Here is a 17,762-nt window from a genome sequence, read left to right as displayed (position 1 = left end):
CTTGTAACAGCAATGGTATTATGTCATTTTGCATAAGCAAGGACTATGGTTTAATATTGATTCCCTGTCTGATGTTTCTCAGGTTCAGATAAAATAAGGAAAAAAACACTATTGTTCATATGCTGTCTCATCCATACATAATTCATAATGCATCTATTTCATCCATATTGGTGTGATTACTTAGCTCACAATTAATGAACTTGATTGGGAAAAATGGCAGATGAGCTCTGGATTAGGCCTTAGTAGCTTACTACTAAGTAGAAGCCATAGTAGCTTACTACTGCTATAAGGAAAATCAACAAGAAGATCCGGAAATTGGTAGGTTCACATATACTACTGTCAGAAAACAAAAAGCACTTCGACATACACTACTGTTATGAAGGTGCTGTAAATGTTTTCAGCTGATTTACAAAGAAAGTTTCTTCTAAGGCAATCTGTGAATCGGCCATCATTAGGAGGTAGGTTTGACTACATAACAAAAATACCAAGATTTTATTACACTGAATTGAGTTTCTTTTTAACGATTGCTAACATTAAATTGAATATCAGATAATTTTTATTGGACTGACATGTAGTTCTAGGAATGCATCTTAAAATTGAAGTAAATCCAGCTTGTATGCAGATTATGTGTGATTATTTTCAACTCGATGTACACTCTAGAAGTTTCCAGCAAGAGCTAGAAGTATGATGAAACACTGTGTAAGCATACACTTTGCTTTTTCAGTAGCATATAGCATAGCGATACTGTAAACCCCTGTAGGTTTCTAATGGTTATATTTCTGTTGTTTAATAACTAAAACCAGATCAGTTCTAGTGAAACTAACTCAATATGTTATTTTACCAGCAGGGAAGAAAAAAACAAATATTTGCTAGATGTGGCAGAGTATATTTCTATGTCACAGTATATACATGACATATAATAATCTGAAATGAAAATATCAAGGATTAGACATGAGCTAACATGATTAGCTATGTTGAGGACTTTCAAGTTCCACTGAAATTTTTCTGCCATAAGCTGAGCAGATTTAGAGGAAACAAAAATATACCCTGTGATTTATTACATGATCCAGTTATAGGTTTTTCCAATATTCTGAGAAAAGAAAAAGGGAAGAGAGTTTTGTATTGCATACTGATCGAAAATATTCTTGCCTCCCCAAACTGTGTCTTTTAATTTCAGAAACTTTTGCCTCTGTAACTTGAACAAACTCACAGGGAAAGTTCTTTGTTTGAATTTTTCACTATAATTTTCATCACTAGATCCACACATTCTGAGGAAAAGCACCAAACAAGCAAAATTATTCATGGACTTTGCTGGACCAGCTCCCTTCATGAAACCAATTATGTTCTCCAAATACAGCTAGATAGCCAAACTCACCTGCTGTTAAGAGCAGAGACTGAACCACGTAAGAGTAGTTATGGACTAATGGGGTTTTGCTTGTCATTACTAGGCTTTGCTTTCCGTCTCCTACCCTGCCAAGTTTCTGAGGCCACTGCCTGGCTGCCACATAGATAAAACCTCAAGCAGTGAAAGTTCATATTTCAGCCTCCCTCACAGACTTTCATCTCCTACTGATTCATGTTCCCCAAACAAGATACTGAAATAGCTTAAGAACTGCGTTTTAAAGTATCGGGGCAACTTCCAGCATTATTACTACCAACACTTTTTTTTTTTTTTTTTATTGTGCTCTTTGCAATTAATTCTGCCATTACTGTCCTTGGCTCAGATTTTGCCAGCACATCTCATGCAGCAGCACTGATTTCAGCCACCTCTGGCCAGTTTACTCTGTCCCATTTTCTGTTGCTCAACAGGTTCAGCTGGTCACTGGTTCACCTGGGGTAATGTATCCCTCCACTACCTGGCAATCACTATTATGACTCCATAATTATTTTTGCAGTGATAAAGATGACTGATGGCTGTGAGAACAGGAAAGTAAAAATTGCTAACACATTATCTCATATTCAGCAGCGTAGGTTTTGGTGGGTGAGTTTTGGTCTCTATTTTTTTTCCTGGGGAAGAAAACTTCTGCCTCCTGTTACCAATTCTATATAGAATATTGCCAGTTAGAGTTCTTGACCTTGTAAGAAAGATCCAGCCACCTGTAAGATTATATTTTTGCCCTTGTGATGGATGACTCTTTAAAGTACCCTTGAATAGTTATCTGCCTTGAAGTACTGGTGGCTTAAAACTGAAGGAGACTTCCATTGCCTGATCTCACTATTAACCTGTACCTCGCAAACTGCATCACAGATATTTCAAGCTCTCCTCTATGTCTCTTTTTTGGGTTTCCTCCTTTTTGTTTCTGTCCCTTTCTTGTCACATGCCAGCAGATTTGGTTATCACTTGTTCAGCTATATAGCAAAAAGCTGAACAAACTCAAATCACATCAGGCTCACCAAATTCTTATAAAACTAGTTCCACTGTAAAAATTATCTTCCAGGACTAGGCTGATAATTGGAAGCATAAAATGTTATTCAGATGTTCACATTACATAGACTTTATATCTGGGGCCTTTTACATTATTGATGTGGACAGGAGGCAACCCCTGTCGCTGCCCCCTCCTGTAAAGCCGCGCTGAGATGTCCACCTCATGTACTCAGCCTGCTCAAAGCGCCAGAGTCATTTGTCAGTGTCCTGCATCTGGAAAACATCTTTGCTGTAAGAATGTTCTGCAGCACGAAGTAGTGTGGGAGGTGAGACCATATTTCTCCAGAATTTAAAAGGGGAACCAAAGATTTTTATGAGGGCAAAAAAGGGCAAAAGCAATAGACTTGCACAGTTGTGAGGATACCGTGCTATGAAAAACAGAGCAGGGAAACAGCAGCTTTGTCACACCATGAGGAAAAAAAATAATAGTGATATTTGCTTATATTCAAGATTCAAAGTTATGTGTTACTGTGTGCTTAATTTCTGAGTACCTGTTATAAATGCAGTCTTACTAAACGCTGGCTGCTGTGGAGCAGCAGTGAGACTTTTGCATTTAATGTTGTAAGCATATTTTAGTTATCCAACATTTCTATTTTTAAAATATCAACATAACATAATAAAAAGGTGACTACTTTTTTTTTTTTTTGGTAATAGAAGAAATGGTTGTTTTAACACAATCTTCAGAGTTAGAAAGGATTACATACTGATCATTAAAACGTTTAAGAAATTAGCAATTACAAATACAATTAACATTGCTTGACATATGGCTAATAGAATCCACCTTGTCAGAGAGCATATAATATGAATATGTTCACCAAAGTAGATGTGCTTCAGGAGGAAGTGTGGTAGGCGAGATCAGCCTGAGTATTTGCCAGCAAGCTCTGGAAGACAGATAGCAAACCTTCAGCAAGAAATAAGATTTGTTCTCTTATGAAATGTAATCTAGCAGCCCAGGCTTGCTTTAAGGCTTTCACAGGTAAGTGCCGTATAGGGATATGTAAATATTGAAGCAGTCTTTCCTTTGTTGAGTAAAATATAATTTGTACTGTAATGGTGTGGGTTTAGTTATGGTGCTGAGCTTTTAGATTAAAATGGCAAAATAGTATAGTACAAAAGCTAAATAACATTTTCTCAAATTTGGAGATCAGTACACGGAGGAGACTTGAAGCTTGGTTTTTACCAGAAGATAGGAGTAGGAAAGATCTTGCCTCTTTTCTGTGTGTTGAGCACTAACAATATATTCTCTCTGAACAAGTCATCCTCTTTTTTCTTTTGCTTTTTATTTCTTTCCACAAAATCCTTATAGAGAAAGGGCTGTTTGTCACAGAAATCTATAGAAACTCAATAAAAGGAAGGGTTTCACTCAGCTGAAATATTTTCCCATTCCCATGTGAGAGAAGAGCCATGTGCTGGAACAGTTTATATAGTTTATCCACTAACTGTTTAATATAAAATGCATAGACTACATTGAGCACTACAGCCCAAACTTCTTTCTCAGAAAAGCAATTTAGCTACTAAATTAGAGTCATACTACTGCTTGTTCACTCTTCCTGGAGCTTGAATGTTTTGTTGCACAGCTTCAACAGGAAATGGAGAAAGCATCCATCCTTCCCTACCAATCTAGTGGCTAATAGTTTGTGATCAGACCTCTTTATGGAAAAAGGAATATCTGAGTTTCAATTCATTTAGAAAAGGAAATTGAACTCATGTCTGTTATTGCTCAGGTGACCGATTTAGCCACTAAGGTGTTTTAAAAATGTTAGGCACCACTATTTTTTCTCTGGCCAGGTTCTCAAAGAAAATTGCAGTTGCACCTGATCTTGTAAATGTGCTAGATGTGCTCAGCATATATGTAGCTATTATATCCTAGTACTAGGTAGAAGAACAACTTCTTTTTAAATTATGCTGAAGTTTAGGCATGTTCTAAATTGAATTTTTCAAATGAAGGGTGTTGGCATGACCAGGAGCACAACTCCTGACACCTTGAGGACTCTAGTCCCAAGGTGACCCTTGCTTCTTCAAGGTAACAGGGTAGATTTGGGGAAAAGTTGCCTCACTCCCAACTGGGCCTTGATTTCAATGACTGAGGGTATCTCAACACTGCAAAGTACAACAATCCATGAACTAACAACTCACTAGGTGACTGTGAAGGTTGTGCAACCTGTGGCTGCAGCAGCTCAGGTCTGGAAGCAGTGCAGCTGCATTCCTGCAGTGCTCCATCAAAGCCAACCAGCTTTTCTGAAGGGGTGTAGCGCTACGTGAATGACATTGTACTGCTTCAAAACCTGGGTCATTTACATCCAGCCACATCATGGTGAGATCAACTTGCCTAGAAATGACAAGCATCTGGTGCCATTTTAGACTCCCAGATATCCCACCCATTTTCCTGGCATTCAGAAGGTGCTGTATCCTATTTGTCTACACTATCCTAATATCTCAGATAATCTACAATGTCCAGAAATCTTAGTACCTTTCAAAGGAACTACATAATACCACTACATTTGTGTTTCAATAACAAAATCATTCTCCAGGTCCCACTGCTTGGTGTTTTCCAGCCTTTCCAGATGTCAGGTTCACCTCTGTGCTTGTCTCCACACCCACGGCAAAAACATGCCTGTATAGCTTTACTGGAGGTACACCTAGAAATATCTCTTTTTACAAGTTTGATCTTGAAAGGTGTTTAATATTCTCAAATTTATTTAAGACAATAAGTGTTGCAGGTGTACTTCATGGGAATGAGTCTTATAGGAGTAGTTACCAGTTTATACAATTAGGTAGAGGACGGTTCACCTTGTGTTCTCCCTGAGAACATGAGCGATATCTCTGATCTATGTAAAGAAATGTTGTCTCATCTATGAAAAATTTGCCTTCAGGACAACGTGGAAATAAATCAGGGGAAGCTATCACAGTATCTTTTGGTGGCTTGTATATAACTAGAATTTAAAATGCCATTCTTTTCACTTCAAACTGACTCAAAAATAAAATATATCGGATATTTTATATTCTTGCAGATAAAAAATGGCTTTATTTAGGACCAAAAGAATATTTCTAGGTCTTCTTTCATTTCACTTCTAATCTGATCAGAAGCAAGCAATGTTCTTCTGAAGCAGCAGTCTGTGGGATTTGCTTGGCAAGAGAAGTTTGTTTTGAAAGCGCCATGTCCTCATTGCTACGCAATCCTGTGCTGAGTGTATCACTGTCAAAAGATGTGTATATGTCCACTGCTCAAGTATGCAACACTTAGGCAAAAAAGACTCTTGTTCTGCTCATCATGATCTTCCTGTCACTTAGTTTTTCCACTTGTGAAATGAGGCCAATCACACCCACGTACAAAGTGATTTGATCTCTACTGATACAAAAAATAATTATGGAAACCCTAGATATTAAAATTATTCTCCACAACTATTTAATATAATCTTTTTGAAGATCACTCAAGAAAGACATCAATGGTGAGGCTGAATTTTTAGTATGACTCTTTTGATATAAGTTTTATCATCTAGGAAAGCAGCTTTCAAAAACTAGTTGCTTTCAGCCTCTGTTGATCTGAACCAAACCTACCTAAGAAATGGAGCAAAACATATTTAGCATATTACCAAATTCCCTTGTCTTCACACAGGCAATTTAAGCAATAATTTAAATTGAACAGAATTTGTGGCAATTTGTGGGATTAAATTATATATTCTTATTGAGTGTTAGATTTCTTGCTTTGGCTCAAGATATTTCTTCTCTTTTCTATGACTTGGAATGCAAGTAAGGTATTTCATGAAGAAAATTGATCACACTAATCTTTTTGTGGATAAAATAAATTCAAATTCAAATACAGATTTCAAACCTCATTGGTTTGGAACACATTTTTTTCAGGGAACATAAGGAAATTTTTTAATAGTGATTATGAATTTTGGTGGTATATTATTTGGGTACCTTATTGGTACTTATTGATGGCTGCATTCTTAGGTTAAAGGTGCACATCAATTTCTGCAAATGACAGCATATATGGATGGTGTGCATACATGGCATCCAAGTGGATGCGTGAGGACTTTCGTTGACATGTAGAACCAGTGCTCTTGCAGAAGATCAGCTGTGGCCTCTGTCTGGCTGAGAAGGTGCAGCATGGATGAATGAACATAACTGCTGGTGTGGCACATGAGCAGAAACCTCTACCCCAAACAGAATGAGGGCCCATTTGTTGTCTTCATTAGCTCTGGGACAACCCCACTTCTTCCAACAACAGCTTCTGGGCCACATCCAAACAATTGGAAAACTTATGCTTAAGGATAGCTGTAAGGATAAGCTAATTTAGTGGCTTTTACCAAGTTTTCTTCAAAATGAAGCAATTTGGCACAATATAGACATAGAAACAGAGTTCTTTTCCCCCAGCCCTGGATCTGCTGTTTCAGAGGCAGTCTCAGGCTACTCTCCAGTGACTTCTTTTGAGGTTTCTCAATGGCAAAATGGTTTCCAGCTTTTCTGACCTGCTGTGAGCTGGGCTGTGCTCTGCACCATCTACTCAAGAGTGCAGAAAGACCACTGTGCTTGACTCTTCCTTCCTTCCTGATGCCTGATTCCAAGTTTCTGCAACATTATCCAGGATTAATTTCCCTTTCACTGTGGACTTGACTTTAGCCTGGATCACATGAAGCTAAGCCCCAGCTCCCCTTACCTAGTCAGTGTATTTCTTGACAAAATCACTAACTGCTTGGAAAATTATGAATGCACATTTCACAGATTCCATACTGTTCTCACTGAAGTCAGAGGCAATATTTTCAGTGAACTGAGTGGAGATAGCACTGGGCTTAAAAAATGCAACCTCGTTCCCCCCAAAACCAAAACCAGAACGTTGTGCATACAGTAAAAAGCTGCAGTTTGACATACCTGAAGGAAAGAAAAGGAGACAATTTCCAGTAATTTTTTTCAGTTTCCATCAATTCATTCATTTTTTTCCCACTTGCAGTTAATGTCCTAAGCAGTGTTTTTTCCCTTTCAGAAAATGTTAAGGAGAAAAATTATTTCACCCTTCCCCATCTCATGATACTTTGAGCATGAAAATGATGTAAAGATTCATACACAATGTCCTGGATAGCTGGCTTGTTCTAAAACTTGTTCCCAAGTGCTTTGTGTCTCTTTCTTACTCAAAGATTATACAATTAGCATTTTAACGTCCCACACTTCTTGTCTAGTTCCCTAGGAGGATATGAAAATGAAGCCATGGAAGCTAAGCTGTTTGGTATTTATCACACACACTCTGATTGTATTTCAGAGCTCTGGGATTTAAACAGGACGTCAGTCTTTCGTAGCCCATTTGGATATCTTGGTCTTCACATAATGCTGCTGGATGAGTATCAAGAGCGACTGTTCGTGGGAGGAAGAGACCTCTTGTATTCCCTCAGTTTGGACCGAGTCAGCGACAACTACCGAGAGGTGGAGTAAAAAGCTATATATATTAGTCCCTTCATATCATAATGTGTAGCACAGAATAACAGTTTGCATGACTGGAAATGAGATAATGGAGTTTTTGTGGATGTTTTGTGCATGAACTTTAAGGTCATGTTTATATTTAAGAAAAATACACTAATTACCATTTTCTCCCCAGTAATAACCCATAAGTCTCACTCTAGGTAAAGAGATCTGGGGGTCGTATAACTATTTCTCACTGTTTTTCAGTGTGTTTACAGATTTTAGAGCATCTCACACTTTGTGCATACCTGATTACTGTATCTCTGCTATATTATCAAGGAATAATTTCTCCCTGGTATTTGTGGGGGACTTTCCTACAGCTGAAAAGAAAAAATTAAAAAAAGAAAAAGAAAAGAAATTTAAAAATTAATTACTACATAAACTATAAGAAGTTTTCAACAGCAGCACGAACCATGCAGCTAACTTTTAGCCTTCTTTGGAAACTGGATTTTGCATTGGTTTGAGCCAGAGGTACTATTAAGTAGTGGCTGAAAGTGGCATTTGAACTCTACTCAGTGGTCTGTGGGAGAAAGGTGATTTAAGTCATAAGCCTACCAGAGACCTTGGTACATCATAGAAAAAGAAATTGATCAGCAAACTGGTAATTGAAGTGGAGAGGCTGGAGTCTAAGCTGGTGTGAGCCTTGGCTTCCTTACTCATTTCTGCCCTTGGCAGCTAGGATCGGAAGCATACAGTGGCAAAGGAAGCTGGTTGGAGCATTGCTCCTCTCTCAACCATCTTGACTGTGGATAAACAATGTCTTGAAATATTTCAGTGGTTTCATTACCTACTTTTTATTTTTTTCCAACATGTTTTGATGTAATTTCATTCATTCTCAAATCAGTAAATGAATGAGAAAGTGAATAACAAAACAAAGCTCTCTGGTGAAATATGATTTTTGTTGATCTATGCTGCGTTGATCACTAATGTTTCAAACTCTTTTCTTTCTGCCCCCTTGTTGTGAGTATCACTGTTCTCATGCCAACACTCTGGTCAACTTTACCCTAAGCAACCATGCTTATCTGCAAGTGTAATTAGCAAGTTCCACTACTGCAAGCAGATATAATACACTTTATCCTTTTTATAAATGTTTGGGAAAGGCAATCCTAGATATGGGGAAATTAATATACTCAGAGAGGCCATTTGAGAATCTATTTATTTTTTAAAAAGAAAAAGAGAAAAAAATCAACAAATTAACTCCCCAGAGAGCAATATTACATACTGAGCCTTGTTCCTCCACAGTGAGATACGAGTTAACTCCTTTTCCATGTGATAATATTTATTAATATCCTGTGACAAGATATTAGAGCTCAGGGATATGAAAACATTTAGGAAGCAATTGTTTCTGTAAAATAAGCTTTCCCCCCGACCCCCATTCTTCTTCCCCGTTTGGCAGTAAATCTTAATGAGGAAAGATGACAAGATAGAGCACTTGATGCTTCTGTCCGCCCACCATTGACCTGTCTGAACACACTCTTGAAGTTTGTCGTTCTCCTTGTGTCAGATGGAAAATCAGCCATTTACTCTGAAACCATACTCCTTGTCTTGAGACCTGTGTGCAGAGTATGACAAACTAATGGAAACCTTTCTTGCCTGCTTTTATGACGTGCAAAAGATGAGAAACTGGAATAAGTGAAGCTTGACTTAGCATGCTTAGAAACATGACCTCGCTGGGACTTAGCTCCCTTCAATACAAATGTCAAGATACTTTTCCCTTTTCCCAGCGTTCACTCGGTGCAGATGTCATTCAGTAATAGCTAAAGGGAAAACTTGATCATCTTACAGTGCGAGCAGCAAAAGTGTGGAATGAGACGTTTATGTTATATATGAGAGCTTAATTACTGAGATACACTGGGGGAAGTTCCTGGAATTGAGTGACTGGTTGATTCATTATTACCAAAGTTCTTCATTAATCTGTCTTTAACTGTGTGTTGGTTAGCCTTTGGCCTTTTTCTTTCACATTGAGGACTTTAGCTTAATTAATCTAAAACACCAGTTACAATCTAGTGAAAGTATAGGAGTGGAGGCAAGCTCTTGGGTTTTATTCTCTCTCTGGTAACCAGGGTGACTACCTGCAAAAGAGATGGTTCATAAAGTTGGTAGTTTGGGGCAGATTCACATAATTTTTTTTCATCTTCTGTGTTCTAGAAAACAGTTCATGTGTTTTATTTCATTGCCATCCCTTTCTCCACAGTTTGGACTATGAATGTGCTTTCTAAAAACCAAACTAAAACCCAGTGCCAGTTAGAGATATATCCCTTCTGCTGAAAAACACCTAGTCATTCAGTTCTAGCAGCCATATTAGAAGTCCCCCAAAAGAAAAACAACAAATGCTGAGTGGACATAAAATTCTTTTTCATTGAGACCCATTGACTGCCAAAGTAATCCAGCATTTCCAAAAAACTCAACTTGTGATGCATATGAGGTATGCATCCTATAAATCTGCATTTAATTGGCTACATTTTTTCTTAAGGTTCAATTCCCTTCAGTTTTCAAATACAAAGCAGCACACTGAAGTGTAGATTATAGCTTTTTCACAGAAGCTATTAGATGTTTATGTATAAATCTACCAAAATTACTTTAGGCATGTATTATCTTGACAACTTTTCATATCCAGTAAAGACAAGATACACACAAAATGGGGGTAAAAAAATCAGGGAACAAAACTACTACTGTTGTTCTTGCATTGACTGAGGAATCCAGAGATTCAGGTTCAGCTCTCAACTGTGGCATAGACCTTCCATGTCATCTTGGACAAAGAGATTCTCACTTCTCCATTGGTCAAATTATATTTCTCTTGCTTACTTTACATTTTATTGTACTCTTTGTATCTCTCCTTTCTTATAATACACCCTTGCTTACAGTGTTTAACATATCTTAAGTTTTTGAAACAAGTTACTCATGCGCCTTGGTTTCTACATGAAGAATGCCCTAACACTAATAGTAGACAGAATGAGGAAGATGATGAAATGTGGATATCAATATTTACAGAGAATTAAAGCTGTAGAAGTACTTGAAACCTGATGTAAAGCCAAAGCTTCAGAGATACCCTCCACATGACCTTTGCTTTCCCTAAGTTCTCATTCCCTTTCACATCACCTTTGGGATCAAACTTTACACATATTTGGGATTTGTTCCAAAGTCTTTAAGGCTCGTAATGTTCTAACACACTGATAGAAAATTTTCTTTGATATCTGGTGCCAAATTTATTTTAAAAAGCATTTCACTTCATTGTAATTGGTGCCAGAGCAGATCTTTGTTAAGAGCAGGCTTGAACCAATGCCAGTAGTTCATCGCCACTGATCTAATAGCTCTTAGAAAAGGACGACCTTTGTTTCTACTTTTCATCTTTTGTTGGAATGAAAATAAACTACACTTCCTATTTGTCCACAAACTCCTTACAGATATTCTTTCTTCCTAGCTTCTGGTTCAAAGTGCTTATGAAGGCCTTGCTCGGAAAAGAAGCCTTCCAACTTCTGTAAATCGGTTTGTGCAGGTAGAGCTCCATGGGCTGTTTCTGACCTAGTATGAGATGCCTCCGGGTTAAGACTTGTGTCTCTGCCGTAATGAACGATACAGCCCCTATAATATACCCAGCTTCTAGCAAAGCTAGCTATATTTCCTCTTCAGAGCTGGCTGAACACAAGTCTGCAAGAGCAGGGCTTGCTTGTATCTCCTTTGAATACTGGGTAGGAATGTATGTATATTCAAACTGAAATACAAAGCACACAATTTAGCAGTGAGGTTGGTTATCCATTGGAATTACCTCCCAGGAGGCAAGGTGGTTATGAATTTGTTGACAAATGTATATAGTACCCAGTCATAACCAGATATTTTTGCAGAATTTATGCTTCAGCCAAGCACAAGTTATGTGTTAATTAAGCACTATTCATTGACTTAAACCAGGGATGGGATAGCTGAATTGCTCAATTGCTCTGTCATATACTGGAGTTCAGTCTAGCTTACAGAGTAGTCTAAATTGCCCTGAAGCATTATAAAGCTCATGTAATTTCTTGAAATTAGTTTTCATTAGATACACACTATCTTGTTTTTTGAGGCTAGTGACTGAATAAGGAAGCTATTTGGAGACACTTATTAGCATTGCAGCTCCAATTAAAGTTTTCCCTGTATCTGAATTTGCACAGTAGCTGTTGTATGTACTGCCTTATAATTTCATTTTTTCCCATGAGAAGTGCATTTAAAAGTAGGTTTTCTGTCTTTTACAGCACTAAAATTACATCATCCAGGTCTCAAGGATGATAACGTTATAGTGCGAGATGAGAAAATATCACTAAACGAGCAATTTAAAAATTTAATTCACAGTAACCTGCAGGGTGAAAAGTTTTGGAAAATTATGTCCAAGCCAATAATTATGGCAAGCATGCAGCCCAGTGAAATGTGTGTTAGTGTGATATTATTCCAGTCCAGATGCACAGGAAAAATTCCCAACAATGCTTATTGACAGCTTGCCAAAAGATTGTAATCCTGGCAAAGTATCAATTCAAAGTTAAAGCTGGAAGTTGTCATAACTCTAAAGCATAAACATCAGGAAAAATAATGGCAGGTTAAAGGCTACCATTGCAGATAATTAATATCAGAACTTCCATGCAATGCAAACACAGCTTATGTTATGCTACTTAAGTAAAACAGCAATAATTACACAAATATATTTAAGTAGAGTAAATACACCTTGGTAAATATTACTTGAGACACTTACTGTAGATTTCTTTGCAAATGATTGTAACAGACTGAGCAGCTCTTCTCAGTCATTTCAACTGAGCTAAGAAATCCTCATGAAGTTTTCCAAATTAAAAACAATAAAATATTGGAGTTTTGTTTTGCAGAACATTTTTTACTATACACATTTTTGACTACTGTGTTTAGACCCAAGAAGCATGTAAAATCAAATTTTGAAATTTTGTAAGATAGCAAATCTGATATGCAGAGGTTTTTTTAGTCTCCAAAATAATCTTGAAGAGATTAAAATCTCAGTGCTCATTTATGTTAAGACTTACAAGTTTTGTAAGAATTATGAGTCTTAAAAAATGATTCCTGGATAGAAAATTCTCTTCAGGAGACTCACATACATTACTAAAGTCATAATTCAGACCTATCTACTCTACTTCAGGCAATTAACATGAACTTGTCTTAGAGGTATGCAATTCACTACGAGCATCCAAGATTCCTACACCTCTATACAACCTGCAGAAAAGGTACAGAGATGTCTGCCTTTCTTACTCCTTCTGTTAGGCATCTTTTGCTAAGATGAGTCCCATTATACGTATCCCAATAGGGAATATGCATATGGCTGAACCCATACAGAACCAGGGCTTTGTTGGTGGAAGGATTTGTGCAGGAGTCACTTTGGAAAGCAGGTGCCTAGTGGCAGTGGTAGATAAAGGGACAGAGGGTAGCTCCTGTTACACATCAGCCTTTTGATTAGAGCAAAGCCCTCCATCTCCTCTGCAAGAGGTTTGTACACACACCCCACATCACAGAACAGATCCTCCTGGAAGATTTGTCAAAACTTATGGAAGACAAGGAGGTCATTAGGGACAACCAACACAGCTTCACCAAGGACAAATCGTGTCTGACTAAACTAGTGGTCTTCTACAATGGAGTGGAAAAGGAAATAGCTACACATCATCTACCTGGACTTCTGTAAGGTCTTTGATATGATACTCTACAACATTCTTATCTCTAAATTAGAGAGATATGGATTTCATGGATGGATTATTAGATGGATAAGGAGTTGGCTGGGTGGCCATGTCCAAAGAGTTGCAGTAAATGGCTTAACATCCAAGTGGAAACCAGTAATGACTTGTGTCCCTCAAGGGTCTGCACTGACACCAATGTTATTTAATATCTTCACCACCAACAGAGACAGTGGGATTGAGTGCACCCTCAGCAACTTTGCGGATGACACCAAGCTGAGCGGTGAAATTGTTTCACTAGAGGAAAGGGGTGCCATCCAGAGGGACCTTGTCAGGCTTGAGGAGTAGGCCCATGACAACCTCGTGGGGTCCAGCAAAGACAGGTGCAAGGTCCTGCACTTGGGTTGGGGCAATTACCAGCGTCAGTGCAGACTTGGGGATGAACGCATTGAGAGCAGCCCTGCAGAGAAGGACTTGGGGATCTTGGTGGACAAAAAAGTAGACAATGAGCTGGCAACGTGCACTTGCAGCCCAGAAAGCCAACCATATGCTGTGCTGCATCACAAGAAGCGTAGCCAGCAGGTTGAGGGAGGTGATTCTGCCCCTTCGCTCTGCTGTCATGAGACCCTGCCTGGAGCACTGCACCCAGCCCTGGGGTCTCCAGTTTAAAGACACAGACCTGTTAGAGGGGGTCCAGAGGAAGGTCATAAAAATAGTCAGAGCTGGAACACTTCTTTTATGAAGAAAGACTCAGAGAGTTGGGGTTTTTCAGCTCTGGAGACACCTTATTATGGCCTTTCAATAATTTGTGAATGGGGCTTATAAGAAAAAGAGAGACTTTTTAGCAGGGCCTGTAATGACAGGACAAGAGACAAAGGTTTTAAACTGAAAGAGGGCAGATTTAGATTAGATATAAAGAAGAAAATTTTTATGATGAAGCTGGTGGGACAGTGGAACAGGTTGCCCAGAGAAGTTTCGGCTGTCCTGTCATTGGGATTTTTCAAGGTCAGGCTGGATGGGGTTTTGAGTAACCTGATCTGACAAAAGGTGTCCCTGCTCCTGGCAGAGGGGTAGGAACTTGTTGATCTTTAAAGGTCTCTTCCAACCCAAACTCCATGACTAAACCCCAAATTCTATGACTCTATGATTCATTCCATAACTGTGCTAAGGTCCAAATCCTTATTACTTACACCACAGCTGTTCTTCAACATTCCAGGCAAAGCAGGGGCATTGGGTTACCTCTTTGGCTTTTTTTCTCAATTCTGTGTATGCATTTGATTCAGTATGTCTTAAGTGGAAAATGAGCATATAAAATATTTTCAATAGCACTGGGACTAAGTATCCAAATGCAAAAATAATCACCTACACACAATGTATTTAATATTAGGTTACAGAGTCAAGTGTTTTATTCCCTCTGTGGTTTCTGTGTTCTTAGAAGCCACCTACACCTTATATGAGCAAAAGTCCCCGTTTTGGCCTGCTAGTTAGAACATTTCTTTGGGAACCAGGAGCTGTGACTTCAAACTTTTAGGCTTAGGAGATCCTAGAGTTCATATCCCCTATCTTCTAGGCTTTCGAGTTAAGGACAGACTTTTGTCTGTTTAACCTTGACCAGTGAGTAAAATAAATGACTGCAGACCCTGAATTTTGCACTGAACGAACCAGGAATGGTCTGACCAGGGGACTGGATGAGTGCCCTCATGGGAGTTCAGCAGAGTCCAGGTACCTCCCCAGACTACCCAGCAGCAATGGGAAGACTCGATGAGAGTTCATACACAGATGACTATAAGACCACCTGACTGAAAACAAATGTTCTGAATGAATTTTAGGTCCCTTGTAGTATTTAGATGGTGTCTCAGCACAGGTGGCCTGATTTGTGCATTGAGACCTAAACACTGACATACTGCTGAAGCTGACAAGAATAACATATAGCCGACCTCCTGCATTTAAGTACTAGGCCTCTAGGATTTTAATTTATCCCCACTTCTCTTGCAATTTACTTTTCTTAAGATTTATCCCTAGATTTTCCCTGGGTTAGAATTATTTCAAGAAAAATAAGTTTACTCAATTACAAAAAAAGGAAGAAAAAAGCCTAGCAGAAGAACTGTAATATGTTTTCCAGATAGAAAAATAATTTGTGTGTGGAGTATTGACAAAAATGTCTTAATCATTACATCAATTTTTTGATACTTAGCTGGTTTCAGCCAAGCCTGATATCACTGACATGAACATGTTTCTGGTTTAATTTTTAAAAGTTCTAAGAAATGAAGTAATCATTCCAGTCTGCTCAGTCATTGTTTAACATTGTTTTCATCCACACAAATCACACATCTGGAATGAAACATAAATTTTATACAGTGGGTAGCTGAAACAAACCTTGCATGTGTAATTTGGCTTCACTTCTAGTAATTGACTGTGAAGAGCCAATCCTTCTCCCATGATGTTAATTGCTGACCTTCATTAACTTCACTGTAAACATTTTCTTTACTGTCATTTGAAGCAGCATATCAGTACTTCAAAATTAATATTCTGTGTTGAAAGTCACTGACAATTTAGCAGAGATGTTTCTACTGAATTTATATAAAATGTTCCATATATTAACTTCCTTTAAATTCTGTTGACTAGTATTAAGTTTGGTGAGTTTTCCTAAGCCAAGCAGTTATAGTTTAACAAAAAAAATATTCTTACCTCATTGTAAACTTTTATAGCTATTTAAAACTAAAACGGGAATATTTTACTTTAAAAATGTCCAAATGCTAACAGAAACTTGATTAAACTTTATAACATACCATGAAAAGTGTGTATATAGTATGATGAGTCAAGTATAAAGACAAGTTCTAAGTCTGGCACCTGGGACAACATAACCAAAGAGGCCAGTACAGGCTGGGATCTGTGTGGCTGGGGAGCAGCCTTGCTGGATGGGACCCAGGGGTCTTGGTGGACAAACTGGACACTAGTCATCAGTGCACCGCTGCACCAGTGAAGGCAAATTGGGTCCTGGGCTGCACCTGCAGGGGCATTACTTGCAGATATATAGACATGATCATCCCATTCAGCGCTTGTCAGCCCTCACCTGGCGTACTGTGGCTGGTTCTGGTCCCCAGAATTTAATAAAGTTGTGGATAAATAGGGAAGGGTCCAAAGGAGGGCCACAAAGATTATCAAAATGCTGAAAAATGTGCCTTACAAGGCAAGACTGAAGGAATCTTTTTCTCCTTGGAGATGAGAAGGTTCACGGGAACTCATCACAGTATTCCAGTACTTTAAGGGCAGCTACAATGAGGACAGAAGCTCTCTCTTCACAAGGAACCACAAGAAGAAGACAAGGGGAAACAGCTGTTGTACAAGTTGCACTAGGAGATTATCAAGGAATTTTTTACAGTGATAACAATCAATTACTGAAACAGCCTCCCCAGGGACATGGTGGAGTCTCTGTCACTGGATGTTTTAAAGATATGATAGGACAGAATGCTAGATAATCTCATCTAGGCTCCCTTTCCCATGAAAGGTTGGACCAGATGATCTTTTGAGGTCCCTTCCAACCTGGACTCTTCTATAGTTCTGTGATTCAGTTCTATGAGTCTTTCACATGAAAAGTAGAGGGAAAGCTGGATGGAGACAATCAGATTGCTGATTGAATTAATTTCTGTGTTTGTTTTCATTTTTCCTCAGATCCATTGGCCTAGTACACCTCTGCAGGCAGAAGAATGCATAATTAAAGGAAGAGATGCTGTAAGTATCATTAATTACAAATCAAATATACTTTATTATACCAGCGGCTGGTCCAGAACAAGGATTCATGCATCCCTAAACTTCAGAGAGATGAAAGCACAGATATGATTCTAAGTGTTGCAGCTTAAAAAAAATGTAAACTACTGTGACCACAATAAATTATTAGTTTAATTTGTTTTCAAACCAGCTCACAAATGGACAGTAAGCACTTTCGATAATCTGAACCATCTCCTAATTCTTTTCCTGGTGATATCAAAGCAGGTACCTTATTAATTCTCCATCACCATTTCTATTTCCCCTTCTTTTCATACATATAGAATAAATTTTCCCTTCAAACTTTATCACATTCTGATTTATCTTTAAAATACACATTCTCTAGAATAGTTTCAGAAAAGCAGTTAAATTATTAGTAATTACAAAATATATTCTAAATTGTTTTGCCCTAAAGTTTTTATGGTATATTAATACAAATATTCTGTTTTAATGAGCCCCAAAAC

The 17,762-nt window shown here is 38.2% G+C and overlaps 1 protein-coding gene across 1 annotated transcript in view; it reads left to right on the top strand.

Annotated features, from left to right (window-relative positions):
- SEMA3E (semaphorin 3E) overlaps positions 1 to 17,762 on the top strand; it is a 175,859-nt gene that overhangs the window by 97,358 nt on the left and 60,739 nt on the right. The window contains exons 2-3 of the mRNA XM_080392038.1: positions 7,683 to 7,843; positions 17,206 to 17,265. Coding sequence (XP_080248164.1) covers positions 7,683 to 7,843; positions 17,206 to 17,265 — 221 coding nt within the window. The remainder of the gene's footprint in view (positions 1 to 7,682; positions 7,844 to 17,205; positions 17,266 to 17,762) is intronic.

Source organism: Falco punctatus (genome assembly GCF_963210335.1).
Source record: "Falco punctatus genome assembly, chromosome: 6".
Taxonomy (NCBI): Eukaryota; Metazoa; Chordata; class Aves; order Falconiformes; family Falconidae; genus Falco; species Falco punctatus.
This window is presented reverse-complemented; position numbering and strand designations above follow the sequence as displayed.